This window comes from Bufo bufo, chromosome 2, assembly GCF_905171765.1.
Source record: "Bufo bufo chromosome 2, aBufBuf1.1, whole genome shotgun sequence".
NCBI lineage: Eukaryota > Metazoa > Chordata > Amphibia > Anura > Bufonidae > Bufo > Bufo bufo.
In genome coordinates, this window is record NC_053390.1 from 70,370,981 (window position 1) to 70,388,413 (window position 17,433).

At 45.0% G+C, this 17,433-nt stretch overlaps 1 protein-coding gene across 10 annotated transcripts in view; it reads right to left on the reverse strand.

Moving 5' to 3' along the window:
* UBAP2 (ubiquitin associated protein 2) overlaps positions 1-17,433 on the reverse strand; it is a 97,033-nt gene that overhangs the window by 53,404 nt on the left and 26,196 nt on the right. For all 10 annotated transcript variants that reach the window (XM_040421168.1, XM_040421171.1, XM_040421175.1 and 7 more), the window contains exon 3: positions 10,268-10,345. In XM_040421168.1, coding sequence (XP_040277102.1) covers positions 10,268-10,345 — 78 coding nt within the window. The remainder of the gene's footprint in view (positions 1-10,267; positions 10,346-17,433) is intronic.

Genomic DNA, 17,433 nt, shown 5'->3' on the forward strand with positions numbered 1-17,433 from the left:
ATTCAGGGGTTACAGCCACACTGTAATCCAGCAGTGGTGGTCATGCTCGCATACCACAGGAAAAAAGCCTAAGCACACTTCCACAGTCCCAGACACCAGGGAGGCTAGAGAAATTTCCTATAATATGCAAACATGGCCACCGCTGCTGGATTGCAGGGTGGTCGTAACTCCTGGATACAGGCAGTGTTTAATGTGACGGAAAAATGAATGAAGCCAGCAAAGGAGTGAATATGGAAAATCACAATACATTAGTAAGTGCCTGGTATTAACTTTCTCTACATCAGGAATGCCATTTGCTGTAGTGGGACAACCCCTTTACAGGAGTTTGCCTACTGATGGCTCATATACACAACCACTTATTGTTCGGCAGTACTTAGACTCCCATGGCTCTCACCAGTCTTCAGAATGATGGGGCTCCCTCAAAGTTTTTTTTTTTTGAATCAAATCGTTTTTATTAAACAATAAATACATATTATAACATAATACAATATGTTGACTTTTTCTTCTTTAAATTATCCACGATGCAGATTCAGTGAACAACAATACTCATAAGTATATCACCACTCAGTATTAACATGAATCCATACACTACATATACCTTTGCTAAAACATATTATGGGCAAAAAAAAAAAAAAAAAAAAATTACCAGAAACTTGACCTTTCCAAACTCCCTCCCCCCCTTACCCTACCCTAACCCCCCAACCCTAACAATGGTCTTGACCATCACATGACTATATAACCACGTGGGTATGAGATAACCATTCAGTCCACATTTTTTCAAACTTCTGAGGGCACCCTCTCTTCACAAACACCCCTTTTTCGAGTACCAGCATGTCATGCACCTTCCGTTCAAACTCACTCAGTGTGGGCGGACTCCCCTGGATCCACCTCATAGCGATCAGTTTCCTGGCCACATATAGCAATCTCCCCGCAGCTACCCTAACCGGTTCATTTCCTCCAATTTCAGACACATACCCCAGAATACACACCTTAGGATCTTTTTGAATTCTTAATGTCAATTTACTATTAATCATCTCTACAACTTCCTCCCAATAATTAGCAACTACTGGACAAGACCACAACATATGTAACAAGTCTGCACCATCTTCCATACACTTTGGGCACTTGTCATCACCTCTTACTCCTATCTTTTTCAGGAACACCGGTGTTTTGTACACTCTGTGTATAATAAATAGTTGGGACAGTTTGCCCTGTTCACTTAGAGACACCTTGGGGACTGCTTCTAAAATATCTTCCCACATATCCTTAGACATATCCCCCACGTCAGCCTCCCACTTTTTCATTCTTGAAAGCGGATATCCCTCTAAGAATTTTTCCATTAGAAGAGCGTACACCTGTGATATTAACCCTCTTTTTCCCCCTCCCGACGGAAGAACAAGCTTATGGACCACCTCCATTTGAGCTATCACACATCCCTTCCGCATCGTGACCCCAAGGGCATGTCTTATTTGAAGATATTTATAAAACCACTCCTTGGGGATATTAAATTCCTGCTGCAGGCTTTGAAATGACTTACATGTCTTGTCCTTAATTAATTGTCCAATTCTCGTCACTCCATAAGTTTCCCAGTTCCTAAGTCCTGGTATGGCCAATAGTTCTGGCAACAAGTGGTTCTTTCCAATAGGTGAAAGTTCACTAATACCTCCCACTCCTCTTAGCAGCTTCACTTTTGCCCAAACTTTTTTCATGAGTTCAATCAGAGGAAGTTTTTCCCTCCCTGCATGCATTCCTAAACCTTCCAGAATGCCCATGAGGTCACGACTGCCCAGCCAATGCTGCAATATCTGCCCAGTCATATCTGGTGCTTGTAGATCAATCCATCCCTTAAAATGCTGACATTGGGAAGCCAAAAAATAAATCCATGCGTTAGGGACAGCTAGGCCCCCTTCCGACTTAGAATACTGCAATGTCTCCAGTTTGATCCTAGCCTGTCCATACTTCCAAGTAAGATCTCTAAATATAGAGTGAATTTTCTTAAATCTATCCAGAGGGATCCAAACTGGAGCATTATTCAGTATATATATCAGTTGGGGCATCATAACCATTTTTAAAAGGTTAACTCTACCTACCACCGAAAGAAAGAGCCTACACCATGACCTCACTTTAAGCCTAAAAGTAGCTAGCAAAGGGGATAGATTTAGTTCTTCAAAATCCGCTAGTCTCGGTGTTATATGTAATCCCAGATATTTAAATTTATCCACCCAGGGCACCAAACTATCTACTTGTCTGCCTACCAGGGCCTGCCCGTCAATTGGCATCAAAGAGGATTTCTGCCAGTTTATCCGTAGTCCGGAAAAGCTACCAAATCTGTCAATCAATGCCATGGCCGCATCCAGGGACGCACCAGTATCGCCCAAGAAAAGTAGGGTATCATCAGCGTACATAGCCACTTTATTATGCAGTTCACCATATCTAAACCCCTCTATACTTGTAGATAAGCGAATATGCGCCGCCAACGGCTCTATTGCAAGAGCAAACAATAAGGGCGACAGTGGGCATCCCTGTCTGGAACCCCTGGCGAGGGGAAAACAGTCTGATAATCCTCCATTAGCTCTAATTCTCGCCTTAGGGCTAGAATACAGAACCTGTACCCACTGAATGAACCGTTCACCAAAGCCCATAATTCTCAGGACCCCCCACAAATACCTCCATTCCACACTATCAAACGCCTTAGCGGCGTCAAGCGCAAGCAAGGCCCTGTCACCACCATTATCCGCCGGAATATTTAAGCTAGTGTACAGCCTACGAAGGTTAATAGCCGTTGATTTTCCTGGCATAAATCCCGTCTGATCCGGATGTACTATGGTCAGAATTACCTTGGACAGCCTGTTCGCCAACACCTTCGCCAGTAGCTTAACATCAGCCGTGAGAAGTGAAATTGGCCTGTAGGAATCCGGTATTTTAGGATCCTTCCCAGGCTTAGGCAAAACCACAATTATAGCTTCCTGCATCGAATGTGGTAACGAACCTGCCTCCAATGAGTGCTCAAACACCTTAAGTAATTCAGGGAGTAATATCCCCTGTAGTTTTTTGTATATCTCTACTGGGAGACCATCAGCTCCAGGGGCCTTACCACTTGCCATGTCCCCAAGTGCAGCTTCCAGTTCCTCTAGTGTAATCGGCTCCTCTAGCCTCTCTCTATCTTCTTCTGACAGCACCGATAACTGCGCCTCCTCTAGGAAATCCTTCAGGGCCTCATCAGAACTAGATCCAGTGGAAGTATATAGAGATACATAGAAGCTTTTTAAAATTCCTAATATTCCTTTTGTGTCCTGACAACTGTTCCCCCTGTCATCTCTCAACTCCTGAATACAAGAGGAGCCTCTCTGAGCCTGCGAGACCACTGACAACAAATGACCCACCTTCTCTCCTTCCTCAAAAGATCTCTGACGGTAAAAGCTTCTCTTTCTATCTGCGGCCTGTACCAGATGACATCTCAGCTGCTCCTGAGCAACCTCCAGCGCCTCACTACTAACCATGGTGGGGGATCTACTAAACTCTCTCTCAGCCTCGGACACTAGTACATGCGCCTTGACATCCGCCTCTCTGGTCCTGGATTTATGTTTGTTGATTTCTTTCATCAGAACTCCCCTCAGAAATGCTTTCATGGCGTCCCATACACCTGGTATCGAAGCCGACCCTGTATTGATATCAAAAAATTCCTTAATTTCCATAGAAATCCCAGATAGGTCACCCAACACATTCAACCAATGAGGATTACACTTCCACAGCCTCGGTCCCTGTCTGAGCACCCCCAGGCACAAGTCAATCTGCACCAGAGAATGGTCAGACAACGACCGAGGATGATAAACAACATCCCTAACTAGTGGTAGCATTATGTCGTTAACAAGGGCCAGATCTATACGCGATAGTGAATGGTGCGTGGCGGATCTACATGAATATTCACGCTTATCCGGGTTACGCCGTCTCCATACATCTTGCACTCCTACCTCACCCAAAATATTCCTGAGAGCCGCACTCCCCGGTGAACCACCTGCTCCCTCCACCCGGCATCTATCTAGGGAGTCATTCATCGTGCAATTAAAGTCCCCAACCAACAGCCACGGCATCCCAGGGAAGTCCGCCACAAAGCCCATGATCTCTCTTATTAATGGGGAAGCAAACGGTGGAGGCACATACACAGACACCAGCACCAGCTGTATTCCATCCACCTTACACACCACACACACATACCTGCCCTCAGCGTCCACACACTCCTGCATATGTTCATACCTGATACTCCTATGCACAATCATACTTACACCTCTAGAATGAGAGGAATGAGTTGAATGTAACGCATGGATCACCCAATTTTTATTCATCCAGTGTAAATTTTCTCCTGTCAAATGCGTTTCCTGAAGACAACATATAGCCGGCTGAAACCGCCCCAGATACTGAAAAATACACTGTCTTTTCCGTGCTTCAGCCATCCCTCTCACATTCCAGCTTAAGATTCTAATCGCCTGTGACATGGTAAAATTTTTGACCATATTTGAATCTCACACCCCATTCAGATAACACTCGCTCATAGTTCAAGACCCTAACCTTCCCCCCCAACCTTTTCCCTACCCCCCCACCCCCCTCCCTCCCTCTCATACTCAGGTTACTGTAGCTGGGGAAACCTTTCCCTTCCTTATCCACTTCCCACATTAAAACAAGGCAATCCGAGAGCAACATGCCCTTCAACCTACAATAAGCATAACAATTTATAACACTTTTCCTCAGGTAGAGAATCCTCCCCACAACTGAGAAATACATTTTACTATCATTACCGCCTGCTCCCTCCTCAGGAACTACCATTTGGTAGCATTACATAATACACTCCCTAACTGGTGCAACATTTAAAGCAATCCTAGAGTGTAAATGCATATATAACTTGAACATAAGAAACGTATATCTGCCTCCTTCAAGTGTCCAGGGCCCCACTTCTCAATTGTCGCTCGTGGACGTCCAGCCACTGCGTCGCCTCCTCCGGATCTTCAAAAAATCTGGTGGATCCCAATGCCACCACACGCAGTTTAGCAGGAAACAGCATAGCGTACTGGACTTGTAGAGCTCTCAGCCTTTTCTTTATATCCATAAATCTGCTTCTCCTCCGCTGCACTTCGTTGGAATAATCCGGAAATATGGATACTTTCACCCCATTCAGGACCATCTCCTCATTGTCCCTAGATTGTCGCAGGATAGTGTCCCGGTCTTTAAAATGGAGTATCTTCGCCAGTATGGGACGGGGAGGTCTGCCAGGCGGAAGCGGCCGCATGGGGACTCTGTGCGCCCGCTCCACCGCATATAATGAGGATAGACCTTTTCCATGAAATAATTGGTGCAGCCATTTTTCCACAAATTCGGTGGCATTATCCCCCTCCGTCTTCTCTGGCACACCCACAATCCGCAGGTTATTCCTTCTGGACCTGTTCTCCAGGTCATCTGTTTTGGCGTATAACGCCGCTATATCTTTAGCAGATGATTTTGCCGCCATTTGCATAGGCTGGATAACGTCCTCAATAGTGGACACCCTCTTCTCCAATTCAGAGGTGCGTTCTGTGATTTTATGTAAGTCATGCCTAATTAAAGACACGTCTGACCTCAGACTGCCAACCTGTACTGTAAGCACCTTCAGTGTGCTGTTACAACTGGCCACAGCGGCCATAATATCTTTTAGAGTAGGCTCTGCTCCATCCACAACTTTAGGGCCTACCGCGTCTTTTGCCGGCCGTGCAGGGGTTAATGGCGGCCAATTTACCGCGTCCAGGGTCTCCCCGTCGGTGGATTCATCCTCTTGTCCAGAGGAAACCTGAGCGTCCATCTCCTTCTCCTCAGCCCAGTCTCCCCCAGCACTCTCCGTGCGAGCAAACCTGCTCAGCTTTGCGGCAGCCGTCTGTCTCGTCTTGGGCTGTAAGGCCGGCCCCTCTTCTTCCTCGGCGCCATGCCGACTCTCCTCTGGCCTGTCACAGCGCGGCCCTTTACCGGACTTTCTAGGCATGTCGGGACTCAAAAGATCAGCACCACACTCTCCTGACTCCTCTCAACCACCAGGTAGGCAAGGATCTGCGAAATAGGGGGTTGCTACCACTCTAAAATCAGGATGTCTGCAGGAGCTCAGTGCGGTGCGACCTACTCCATGCGCTCTCAGGCCACGCCCTCCCTCAAAGTTTTTACCTGGACAGCACTGCTCCCAGCCAGTTGCTGTGCATGGAACTGCATGATAGCCCAAACACCTGAGGACAGAGGCCTAGTCACCTTAATTAAACATTATGCTGTAAGGGTACCTCCAGAGATAATTGCAGAGAAGGGATCTCCACAGAACACAAGTCTCGACCTAATGTGAGGCTCAATAGCCAGCGTAAAAACTGAAAGATGACCAAAACTTACAAAAAAAAAAGTGTTTTGATTACTGCAGATCTACGGTGGGGTCATCCATTTGTTGCACAGAAAGGCATGTGACAGGAGGAGGAACAGGGAGCACATGTACAAACCTAGCCCCATGCAATATTTACATGCCGAGTTGCTCAGTTCAATACAAGCTGCAATAATAAATTCAGGGCTGTGGAGTCGGAGGCAATTTTGGGTACCTGGAGTCGGAAAAAAATGAACCGGCTCCTACTAGATTTAAATTGGAATAAAAAAAAAGTTTAAATGTCCCAATTCACAAAAAGTTATAATTAATTACCGTATTTTTCGCCCTATAAGACGCACCGGCCCATAAGACGCACCTAGGTTTTTGAGGAGAAAAATAAGAAAAAAAATATTTTGAACAAAAAGGTGTGGTTTTGAACTGGGGGCGATCTGTGGATGGCACTGTTATGGGGGGGGGGGGGGGCCCCATCTGTGGATGGCTCTGTAATTGGGGGGGGGGGGGGGGGGATCTGTGGATGGCACTGTTATGGGGGGGGCATCTGTGGATGGCACTGTTATGGGGGGGGGCAATCTGTGGATGGCTCTGTTATGGGGGATCATTGTGGGGGCATCTGTGGATTGCACTGTTATGGGGCATCTGATCTTAGGTGTCATCCACAGATCCCCCCCATAACAGTGTCCCTGTGTAGTGAGCTACGCTACGAGCGCCCACCCGGCCTCCTGACTGCCAAGAAGTTAGTAGTAAGTAGTACAGCGCTAGATTTAAGATTATTGGACTACTTGAACAATACCCACAAGTTAGATATGATTACCGTATACTACAGTGAGCGGGGCCCGGTGTAGTAGAATACAGTGGCTGCACCGGGCCCCGCTGCCATTACAGAAACAGATGCCGGCCCCCAGCCCCTCCTCCCTCTCAGCCTATTCACCGGACGGTCGCAGCATTCGCCCCATAAGACGCACTGCTATTTTCCCCCCACTTTTGCGAAAAATACGGTACTTCACTACTCTAAGAATAAAGGCCAATGCATGCAGTGCGTCACGCTACTGCAAAACGAACACGTTAAGTGACCATGAAGAAGCATGCTTTTCATATGCTTCATTATATGGCACGCAACGCACAGTTCAGGAGCGGCAATACTTATACTTTCCATTGTGTTGTGTTCCGCTGTTACAGGGAACGCATCGCCCATGGTTAACCTAGTCTCTCACTGATAACTGATTAAGTAAATATGTTTTTTGCAGGACTAGAGACACTTGTATAAGTGAAGGGAATGGATAGTCAATAGTTCAAGACTGAAGCTGTAAACCATGAAAAACTGCTGTCATTCAGCTAAGGCTATAAAAACTTGTAAACTCAGATTGTTAGCTTAAACGTTAAACATGACTATGGGATTCTACTAGGGAAATCATGTTTTAAAATAAATGCCCCTTCCCCGTCCTGGATCCTCCCACTGCCCGATCTTCAGCAGAAGATCAGCACACAAAGGAGAAGGCAGCGGCTTCCTAGCCAGTAGTTCTGTGGTAATGACATGTATGTTGCCTTTCTTTCCTTCAAGGAATGTATAAAATACATTTGCATATTAAATACAGAGGAGTCGGAGTAGGGGTGAGCGATATGGCCTAAAATCTATATTGCGATATAATTTTAAGCATGTGCGATATGCGATATATATTGCGATATATTGTTTTCTATATTGGGGGGGGGGGGGGGTTAAACTTTTTTATTTTTTTTACTTTTTATTTAATAACCATTAGCCTCCTTAAGGGCTAGAACCCTTGTCATATTCACCCTAATAGAGCTCTATTAGGGTGAATAGGACTTTACACTCTCTCTGCTGCCATGTGCTTTGTGCACACAACAGCAGGGAGCTGACCATGGCAGCCAGCCTCTGATGTGCCCCCCCCCCCAGCCTCTGATGTGCCCCCTCTGGTAACTCAAACCCACCCCCCTCCCTAGTATTAAATCATTGGTGGCAGTGGCCACAGGGTCCCCCCCCACCCCCCCATCATTGGTGGCAGTGGGCAGTTCCGATCGGAGTCCCAGCAGTGTAATGCTGGGGCTCCGATCGGTTACCATGGCAGCCAGGACGCTACTGAAGTCCTGGCTGCGATGGTATGTTAGTGAGCAGCATTATACTCACGTGCGCCGTGGCCGCCGTGCGCTTTTTCTTCTGTCTGTGCGGCTCATTGCTAATGCTTATAGCATTAGCAATGCGCCGCACAGACCTATGAGAAGAAGGAGCGCCCGGCGGCCACGGCACACGTAAGTATAATGCTGCTCACTAACATACCATGGCAGCCAGGACTTCAGTAGCGTGACTCCTGGCTGCTATGGTAACCGATCGGAGCCCCAGCATTACACTGCCACTAATGATGGGGGGGGGAGGAGGGGGACCCTGTGGGATATGGCCGGCACATTCATCGGTGGTGCAGTGGCCACAGTCCCTCCCCTCCTCCTCCTACTCTGTCCTCATTGGTGTTCAGCGGCAGCCGCGCACAGTGGGGAGGGAGGGACTCCCTCCTTCTCCCTCCACTGTGCCGGCCGGCTCAGGAGAAAATGGTGCGCGCAGAGCGCGCGATCATATCGCGGTCCGGCGAAAACCCATATCGTGGCTTAAATTTATATCGCATATCGCCTATATCGCCCACCCCTAAGTCGGAGGTACCAAAAACTGAGGAGTCAGTGCATTTATCTACCGACTCCACAGCCCTGAATAAATTGACAAAAAATAAAAATAAAAAAATTCCCAGAAGACAACATGCAAAACATTAGACTCGCTGATCTCACCCGCGTCAATGAGATCCACTGGCAATATAATAACCTATGGGCCTGGCAGATGAAAGCATTGGGGAGAAGTGGAAGACGTCCGGTGCCTGACGAACACATGGTCTTATGCGCTATTCACAAAAAGACATAAAATGTCCAGCAGGTAGTGGGAGAACTTGGGCTGATGGTCAGCCTGATCACAAACGTAATGAGACAGCCTCTGTCACCTCACGCTTCTCTAGCTGTAGTGTCAAAACAGCGAGGGAGGCCAAAGGCTTACAGAAAGCGTTAAAACATGCAGATCAAGGTAACGCAATTCATCCAGCCTTTACTAAACTGGCCAGCATGTCGCTGTGACTTTCACTCATTTAGACATGCTAAAAGGGGGGAAACACCTTTACATTTTAGGTCTAATAAAAGGAAAAGCCATTGAGGGTGCTGCCGCATGACACGACTGTTGTGACGTCAGGGCGCCCCAAGCGCATGGATCATGTGATCACATCATGCATGCGCATGGGGCGCTCTGACGTCATTCTGGAGCGTTCAGGGAGCCGCACGGACTGTAAGTATACCGCTCCCCACTACTACTATGGCAGCCAGGACTTTAATAGCGTCCTGGGTGCCATAGTAACACTGAACGCATTTTGAAGACGGCTCCGTCTTTAAATGCTTTCAGTACACTTGCGTTTTTCCGGATCCGGCGTGTAATTCCGGCAAGTGGAGTACACGCCGGATCCGGACAACGCAAGTGTGAAAGAGCCCTTACTTAACTTCAAATAACTCCGTTCTGAGCCAACCTACATGTATTTGATATTTTTCACAGGACATCTTAGATCTTTTTGTGCAATTAGAAGACAGCTATAATATTTAAAAAAAATTTTTTTTAAAAAGGTTATCCATTTCTATAAAAATGTCTTGATTTATGATGCTATGTAACCCTTAGGGGTCTGGAATATACTGGCTAACACTGACATAATGCTGTCCGTGTTATCCAATACATTCCAGAACTGTAAGGGTTACATAGCATCATAAACCAATATAACGCTATGCGACCCCGGCAGTGCTGGGAGGTCAAACTCTTCGTAAAATGGCCTACAACTGAAGAAGCCTTCAACTTACTTGTTTCACTTTATCCTCAAAGTCTGCATCATTTTTGTCGTAGATCATCTGTGCGAGGCGGATCTGCTCAGCTGTTGCCTGGAAAACAGGACTGTCAAAATTTACCCAAGGCGAATTAAGATTAGCAGCCTCTCCACAAGCATGGATGACACCGTAGCAGGCTGTAAATATCTCAGCTGTCGGAGTGAGAAGTCAACTGGTAGTGTTTACTCCATGTTATAGAGCGTCCGTATAGAGCACACTCTAAAGATAGAAAACTGTAGAACGTGAGGCAAACAGCCATACTGCAGTTGCTGCCAGACAACAGCTTGTGAATATAACATTTGTCTAAGTGCACAATGTCCACGTGGGACGCAAAAACTGTACCACAAATTCCATCGCAAAATCTGTACAATTTTGTTGGATTTTTTTTACATGGATGTATTGTGTATTTCTATCTATGCATTGCAGTTCATTAAAACCCCATCCACTTTGCGCAGCATTTCCAGAACCAAAAGACAGAAAGTGTTAAAGTATTCAACACTCTGGATAATCAAACAGCTATAGAAACACACGTGAATGACTTGTGTGGTCAGAGACCCTGCGGGAGGACCAGAAGTCCAAGATTTGAAGAATCTCCTCATTTATTTTCTTATACTTTTGCTTCAAGTCTTACACCTTAGTCTAGAAAACAATATCTGAATTAGCAGATACTCTGGATTACTGCACTGGAGATATACAAGATAATGATATTTTGCTTAAAGAGGAGCTGTCCCCTCTCCAGACATGTCTGTTGAGCATCTATTAAGGCTCTATGTTGCGTCATTCCTTTATCTTTCCTACTAGAAGTTCTGTATGAATTGCCTGCAGCTTACAGTAAATGTACAGATGGGGGCATGTCCCTGTACAGTCTTAATTACAAGTGAGACACCTCGGCTCGTGAATTACGTTTACAATAATAGTCAGATGACGTCCCTTTACACGGGCTCTAATGTTTAAAACTTAACCTTTAATTCTAAATCATAATGGAAGCATCTAAATAAACGGTGAGGCTGTTTAAAAATCTCAGTAGTCAGCAGAGTTCTGCCATATATTCCTTTTGATATATCAGGGATAAGGCTACTTTCACACTGGCGTTTGAGTCCGCTTGTGAGATCCGTTTCAGGGCTCTCACAAGCGGTCCAAACGAATCCGTTCAGCCCTAATGCATTCTGAATGGATAAGGATCTGTTCAGAATGCATCAGTTTGGCTCCGTTGAGCCTGTGTTCCGCTCTAGAGGCGGACACCAAAACGCTGCTTGCAGCGTTTTGGTGTCCGCCTGACGATACGGAGCCAAACTGGTCCGTCCTGACTTACAATGCAAGTCAATGGGGAACCGTTTTCACTGACAATCTGGTGCAACTGAAAACGGATCTGTCCCCCATTGACTTTCAATGTAAGTCAGGACGGATCCGTTTTGACTTCGACTTTTTTTTAAAAAGAATAATGCAAACGGATCCGTTCTGAACGGATACAAGTGTTTGCATTATCGGTGCGGATCCGTCTGTGCAGATACAAGACGGATCCGCACCGAACGCAGGTGTCAAAGTAGCCCAAGCTGGGTCACTGTTTGTTTCTCCACAGATACACGCCATGCTTATGTAACAATGTAGCCAGCTAAATGTGCGCTGGAGCTGGCTACATATTGCTTACCGAGTATCTGCTGATGCCCTATTTGTTCTGTGAAAGGAACTGTCTGCGTCTACTACCGCTATTAAACCACTCACACAGACACTGCCTCCCGGTGTCCTCAGGGGAGGTATGTCTGTTGGGGGCGGGGACCACCCTTTATTAGTACGTCAAAATATAGTGCAGAGTCAGACTTGTTTCTGTACATTTACTGCAGATTGCTGGCAATTTGTAAACGTCTAGCAGGAATAATAAAGGAATGGTACAACAGAGTCATAAGAAGAGATGCTCCAGAATTATTACATACAGAATGCAAGTAGTATACAAAACTGACATGTCTGGAGAGGTGACAAATTGTCTTTAACCCCTTAAGGACCCGTCCGTACATGTACGGCGCTGGTGGATGTGACTTAAGGACCAGTGCCGTACATGTAAGGCAGGCTGATCGGGCGGGTGCAGGAGCTGTGCCCGACCGATCAGCGGTAGGGGTCCAGCAGTCACTGGTAGCTGGACCCCTGCTATATGCACCGGCATCGGTGAAAACACAGATGCCGGCGCTTTAACCCTCGCACTGCCGTGGTCAGCGCTGACCGTGGCACATGCGGGATCCTGCCGGGTGCAGGGTGGCCATCGGGTCCCTGTCACAGCAGCATTACGTGACAGCCTGTGAGATCACAGGCAGGAATCTGCAAGTGTATAACACTGTGTAATACACTTACAGCCAATGCATTACAATACAGTAGTATTGTGATTCATTGTAAGGGGTATCAGACCCCCAAAAGTTGAAGTCCCAGGGTGGGACAAAAAACAAAGTGAAAAAAATAAAAATAAAATAGCCGCGTCAGTGTCAACCGTCTCTATAAAAATATCACATGACTTAACCACTCAGGTGAACACTGTAAAAAAAATAAAAATAAAAACTGCGAAAAAACATTGTCACCTTACATCACTAAAAGTGCAACACCAAGCGATCAAAAAGGCGTATGCCCCCCAAAACAGTACCAATCTAACAGTCCCCTCATACTGCAAAAAATGAGCCCCTACCTAAGACAATCGCGCAAAAAATAAAAATACTATGGCTCTCAGAATATGGAGACACTAAAATATGATTTTTGGTTTCAAAAATGGTTTTAGTGTTAAATGTAAAAAAATAAAAAAGTAGACATTAGGTATCGCCGCGTCTGTAACAAACTGCTCTATAAAAATACTATATGACCTAACCCCTCAGGTGAACACCGTAAAAAAGATAAAAAACGGTGTCAAAAAGCCATTTTTTGTCACCTTACATCACAAAAAGTGTAATAGCAATCAAAAATTCATATGCACCCCAAAATAGTGCCAATCAAACCTTCATATCATCCAGCAAAAATGAGACCCTAAGACAATCGCCCAAAAAATAAAACTATGGCTCTCAGAATATGGAGACACTAAAAAATGATTTTTGTTAAAAAAAAAATGCTGTTATTGTGTAAAACTTAAATAAATAAAAAAAAAGTTGACAAATTAGATATTGCTGCGTCCGTAATAACCTGCTGTATAAAAATATCACATGAACTAACCCCTCAGGTGAACAGTTTAAAAAAGATAAAATAAAAACGAAAAAGCCATTTTTTGTCCGCTCACAAAAAGTGTAATATAGAGCAACCAAAAATCATATGTACCCTAAAATAGTACCAACAAAACTGCCACCTTTTCCTGTAGTTCCCATTTTTTGGGGGAGATTCGACTCTAGGGGTGCATTAGGGTGGCTTCAAATGTGACATGGCAACTTAAAATTATCACAGTGAAACCTGCCTTCCAAAAACCATATGGCGTTCCTTTCCTTCTGCGCCCTGCCGTGTGCCCGTACAGCAGTTTACGACCACATATGGGGCGTTTCTGTAAACTACAGAATCAGGGCAATAAATATTGTTTTGTTTGGCTGTTAACCATTGCTTTGTTACTGGAAAAAATGGAAAATCTGCCAAAAAACTGAAATTCTGAAATTTTATCTACATTTTCCTTTAAGGCTACTTTCACACTGGAGTTTCTGGGTCCGCTTGTGAGATCAGTTTCAGAGCCCTCACAAGCAGCCCAAAAAGGATCATTTCAGCCCCAATGCATTCACAACTATCCGTTGTGCCTGTATTTTGCTCTGGAGGCAGACACCAAAACGCTGCTTGCACAGACTGATCAGTTTTCAACTGCACCATATCGTGTCAGTGAAAACGGATTCGTCCCCATTGACTTACATTGTAAGTCCGGACAGATCCGTTTTGACTTTTTTTTTTTTTTTTTAAGAATAATGCAAACGGATTCGTTCTGAACGGATACAAGCGTTTGCATTATCGGTGCGGATCCGTCTGTGCAGACGGTGAAATAAGGCTGTGTCCTTAAGGAGTTAAGGACCAGGCCATTTTTTGCAAATCTGACCAGTGTCACTAAGTGGTGATAACTTTAAAACGCTTTGACTTATCCAGAGCATTCTGAGATTGTTTTTCGTCACATATTGTACTTCATGACACTGGTAAAATGAAGTAAAAAAAATAAAATCATTTTATTTATAAAAAAATACCAAAGTTTAGCAAAAATTTGTAAGAAATTGCAAATTTCCAAGTTTCAATTTCTCTACTTCTATTATACATAGTAATACCTCCAAAAATAGTTATTACTTTACATTCCCCATATGTCCAATTCATATTTGGATCATTTTGGGAATGATATTTTATTTTTTGGGGATGTTACAAGGCTTAGAAGTTTAGAAGCAAATCTTGAAATTTTTTCAAAACCCAATTTTTAGGGACCAGTTAAGGTCTGAAGTCACTTTGCGAGGCTTACATAATAGAAACCACCCCTCAAGGTATTCAAAACTGATTTTACAAATGTCGTTAACCCTTTAGGTGTTCCACAAGAATTAATGGAAAATAGAAATACAATTTCAAAATCTCACTTTTTTTGGCAGATTTTCCAATTTAATAATTTTTTTTCAGTTACAAAGCAAGGGTTAACAGCCAAACCAATCTCCATATTTATGGCTGATTCTGTAGTTTACAGAAACACCCCATATGTGGTCGTAAACCGCTGTACGGGCACACGGCAGGGCGCAGAAGGAAAGGAATGCCATACGGTTTTTGGAAGGCAGATTTTGCTGGACAGTTTTTTTTTGACACAATGTCCCATTTGAAGCCCCCCTGATGCACCCCTAGAGTAGAAACTCCAAAAAAGTTACCCCGTTTTAGAAACTACGGGATAGGGTGGAAGTTTTGTTGGTACTAGTTTAGGGGAAATATGATTTTTGGTTGCTCTATATTACACTTTTGTGAGTCAAGATAACAAGAAATAGCTGTTTTGGCACCGTTTTTATTTTTTGTTATTTACAACATTCATCTGACAGGTTAGATCATGTGGTATTTTTATAGACCAGGTTGTCACGGACGCGGCGATACCTAATATGTATACTTTTTTTTATTTATGTGAGTTTTACACAAGGATTTCATTTTTGAAGCAAAAAAAAAATCATGTTTTAGTGTTTCCATAGTCTGAGAGCCATAATTTTTTCAGTTTTTGGGCGATTATGAGTATGATTTTTGCGGGATGAGGTGACGGTTAGAGTGGTACTATTTTGGTGGGCAAACGCCTTTTTGATCGCTTCCTGTTGTACTTTTTGTGATGTAAGGTGACAAAAAAATGGTATATTTAGCACAGTTATTTTTTACGGTGTTTATCTGAGGGGTTAGGTTATGTATATGATATGTTTATAGAGCCGGTCGATACGGACGCGGCGATACCCAATATGTATACTCCTCCCCCCCCCCCCCCCCCCCCTATTTTTTTTAACTTTATTTGGGGAAAACTTAATTTTTTAAACTTTTTTTTTTCACTTTATTTTTTGTCCCACTTTGGGACTTGAACTTTTGGGGGTATATTCCTTTACAATGCATTCCAATACTTCTGTATTGGAATGCATTGGCTGTATGAGTAATACTGTGTGTATTACTCATACAGCTTCCGGCGTGTGAGATCCAGGGGGCTGGATCTCACAGGCTCGTCACCGGAAGGCAGCGCGATGTCACGTTTGTCACGGGAATGATTTGAGAAGGCACCGGCTTCCGATCTCCGCCCGCCCATGGTGAACAAAAATACACAGGGCGTACAGCACCAGTGTCCTGAAGAGGTTAAAGGGAACCTGTCACCTGGATTTTGGGTATAGAGCTGAGGACATGGGTTGCTAGATGGCCGCTAGCACATCCGCAATACCCAGTCCCCATAGCTCTCCGTGCTTTTATCATGTTAAAAAAACGATTTTATAGATTATGTAAATGAACCTTAGATGAGTCCCGTCTCCTCCATGCTTGAGAGAGGAGTCCAGCGTTCTGACTGAGCCCAGCACCGCCCCGCATCCTCCGAATCTCATCCTTGCTCCCCGACGTCACAAAGCTAGAGTGCTGTAATCTCGCGATGCGCGAGCTAGAGCATGCGCAGTTCGTTCCCTGAGGCTGATGCCAGCACAGAGAAGGAACAATATGCCGAGACTGCGCATTTGCTAGTTCGTGTATCGCGAGATTACAGCGCTCTAGCTTTGTGACGTCGGGGTGCAGGGAGATTCGGAGTATGCGGAGCTGTGCTGGGCTCCAGAAACGTTAGTAGCCTCATTTACATATGACACAATAAAAGCACGGAGAGCTATGGGGACTGGATATTGTGAATGTGCCAGCAGCGATCTAGCAACCCATGTCCTCAGCTTTATACCCAAAATCCAGGTGACAGGTTCCCTTTAAGGTGAAAGATTGCAGGGTCCTGAAGGGGTTAAAGACATCTGGCAACCCTGCCGATCAGCTGTGAAACTAGGAGATGGTGCACCATGCGAGCAGTGCTTCCTCTTCATTACACTGCACTTCGTCTTGGAAATGCAGTGCAGTACAAGTACCTACTCCATTCAAGTAAATAAAGTGCTTGTAATTACAGTACGTCACCGCTCCACATGGCATGGAGCGCCACCTCCTCGTCTCACAGCTGATAAGCAGGGGTGCCGGGTGTCAGACGCCTGCCGATCAGATATTGACAACATGTAATCAAGATTACAGGCTAGACAACCACTTTAAGGCTAGTTTCATATGTGTTCGGCCAGACACGAAAAAAAAATAATAATAATAATAATAATCCCGATTTCCAGCATATTTGCCAGGCAACGGCAGGATCTCCACTGGACCCAGTTATAGTCAATGGGGTTCGGTGGGCAAGCCGCAGTATACGGCAATGCCAGATGTGGAGAACTCCAGTAGGCTGTCCCTGCAGAGAATAAAGAGGCAGCCGCAGGTTTTAAACTAGTCTAAAATGTTCTGTACTTAAATATATTTTTTAAATGACTTGATATGTCATAGTGACAGATCAAAGATATTGACTGTTGCAGGTCCAAGTGTTGGGGCCACCACGGATTGCTAGAAAGAGTTGCTCAAGCAGGATACTGTACTTGCTGCAGAAGAGGGTCTCAACAGAAACTTTGAGCCCACCCCCTGCTGCAAGGAGAGAACGCCCTCTT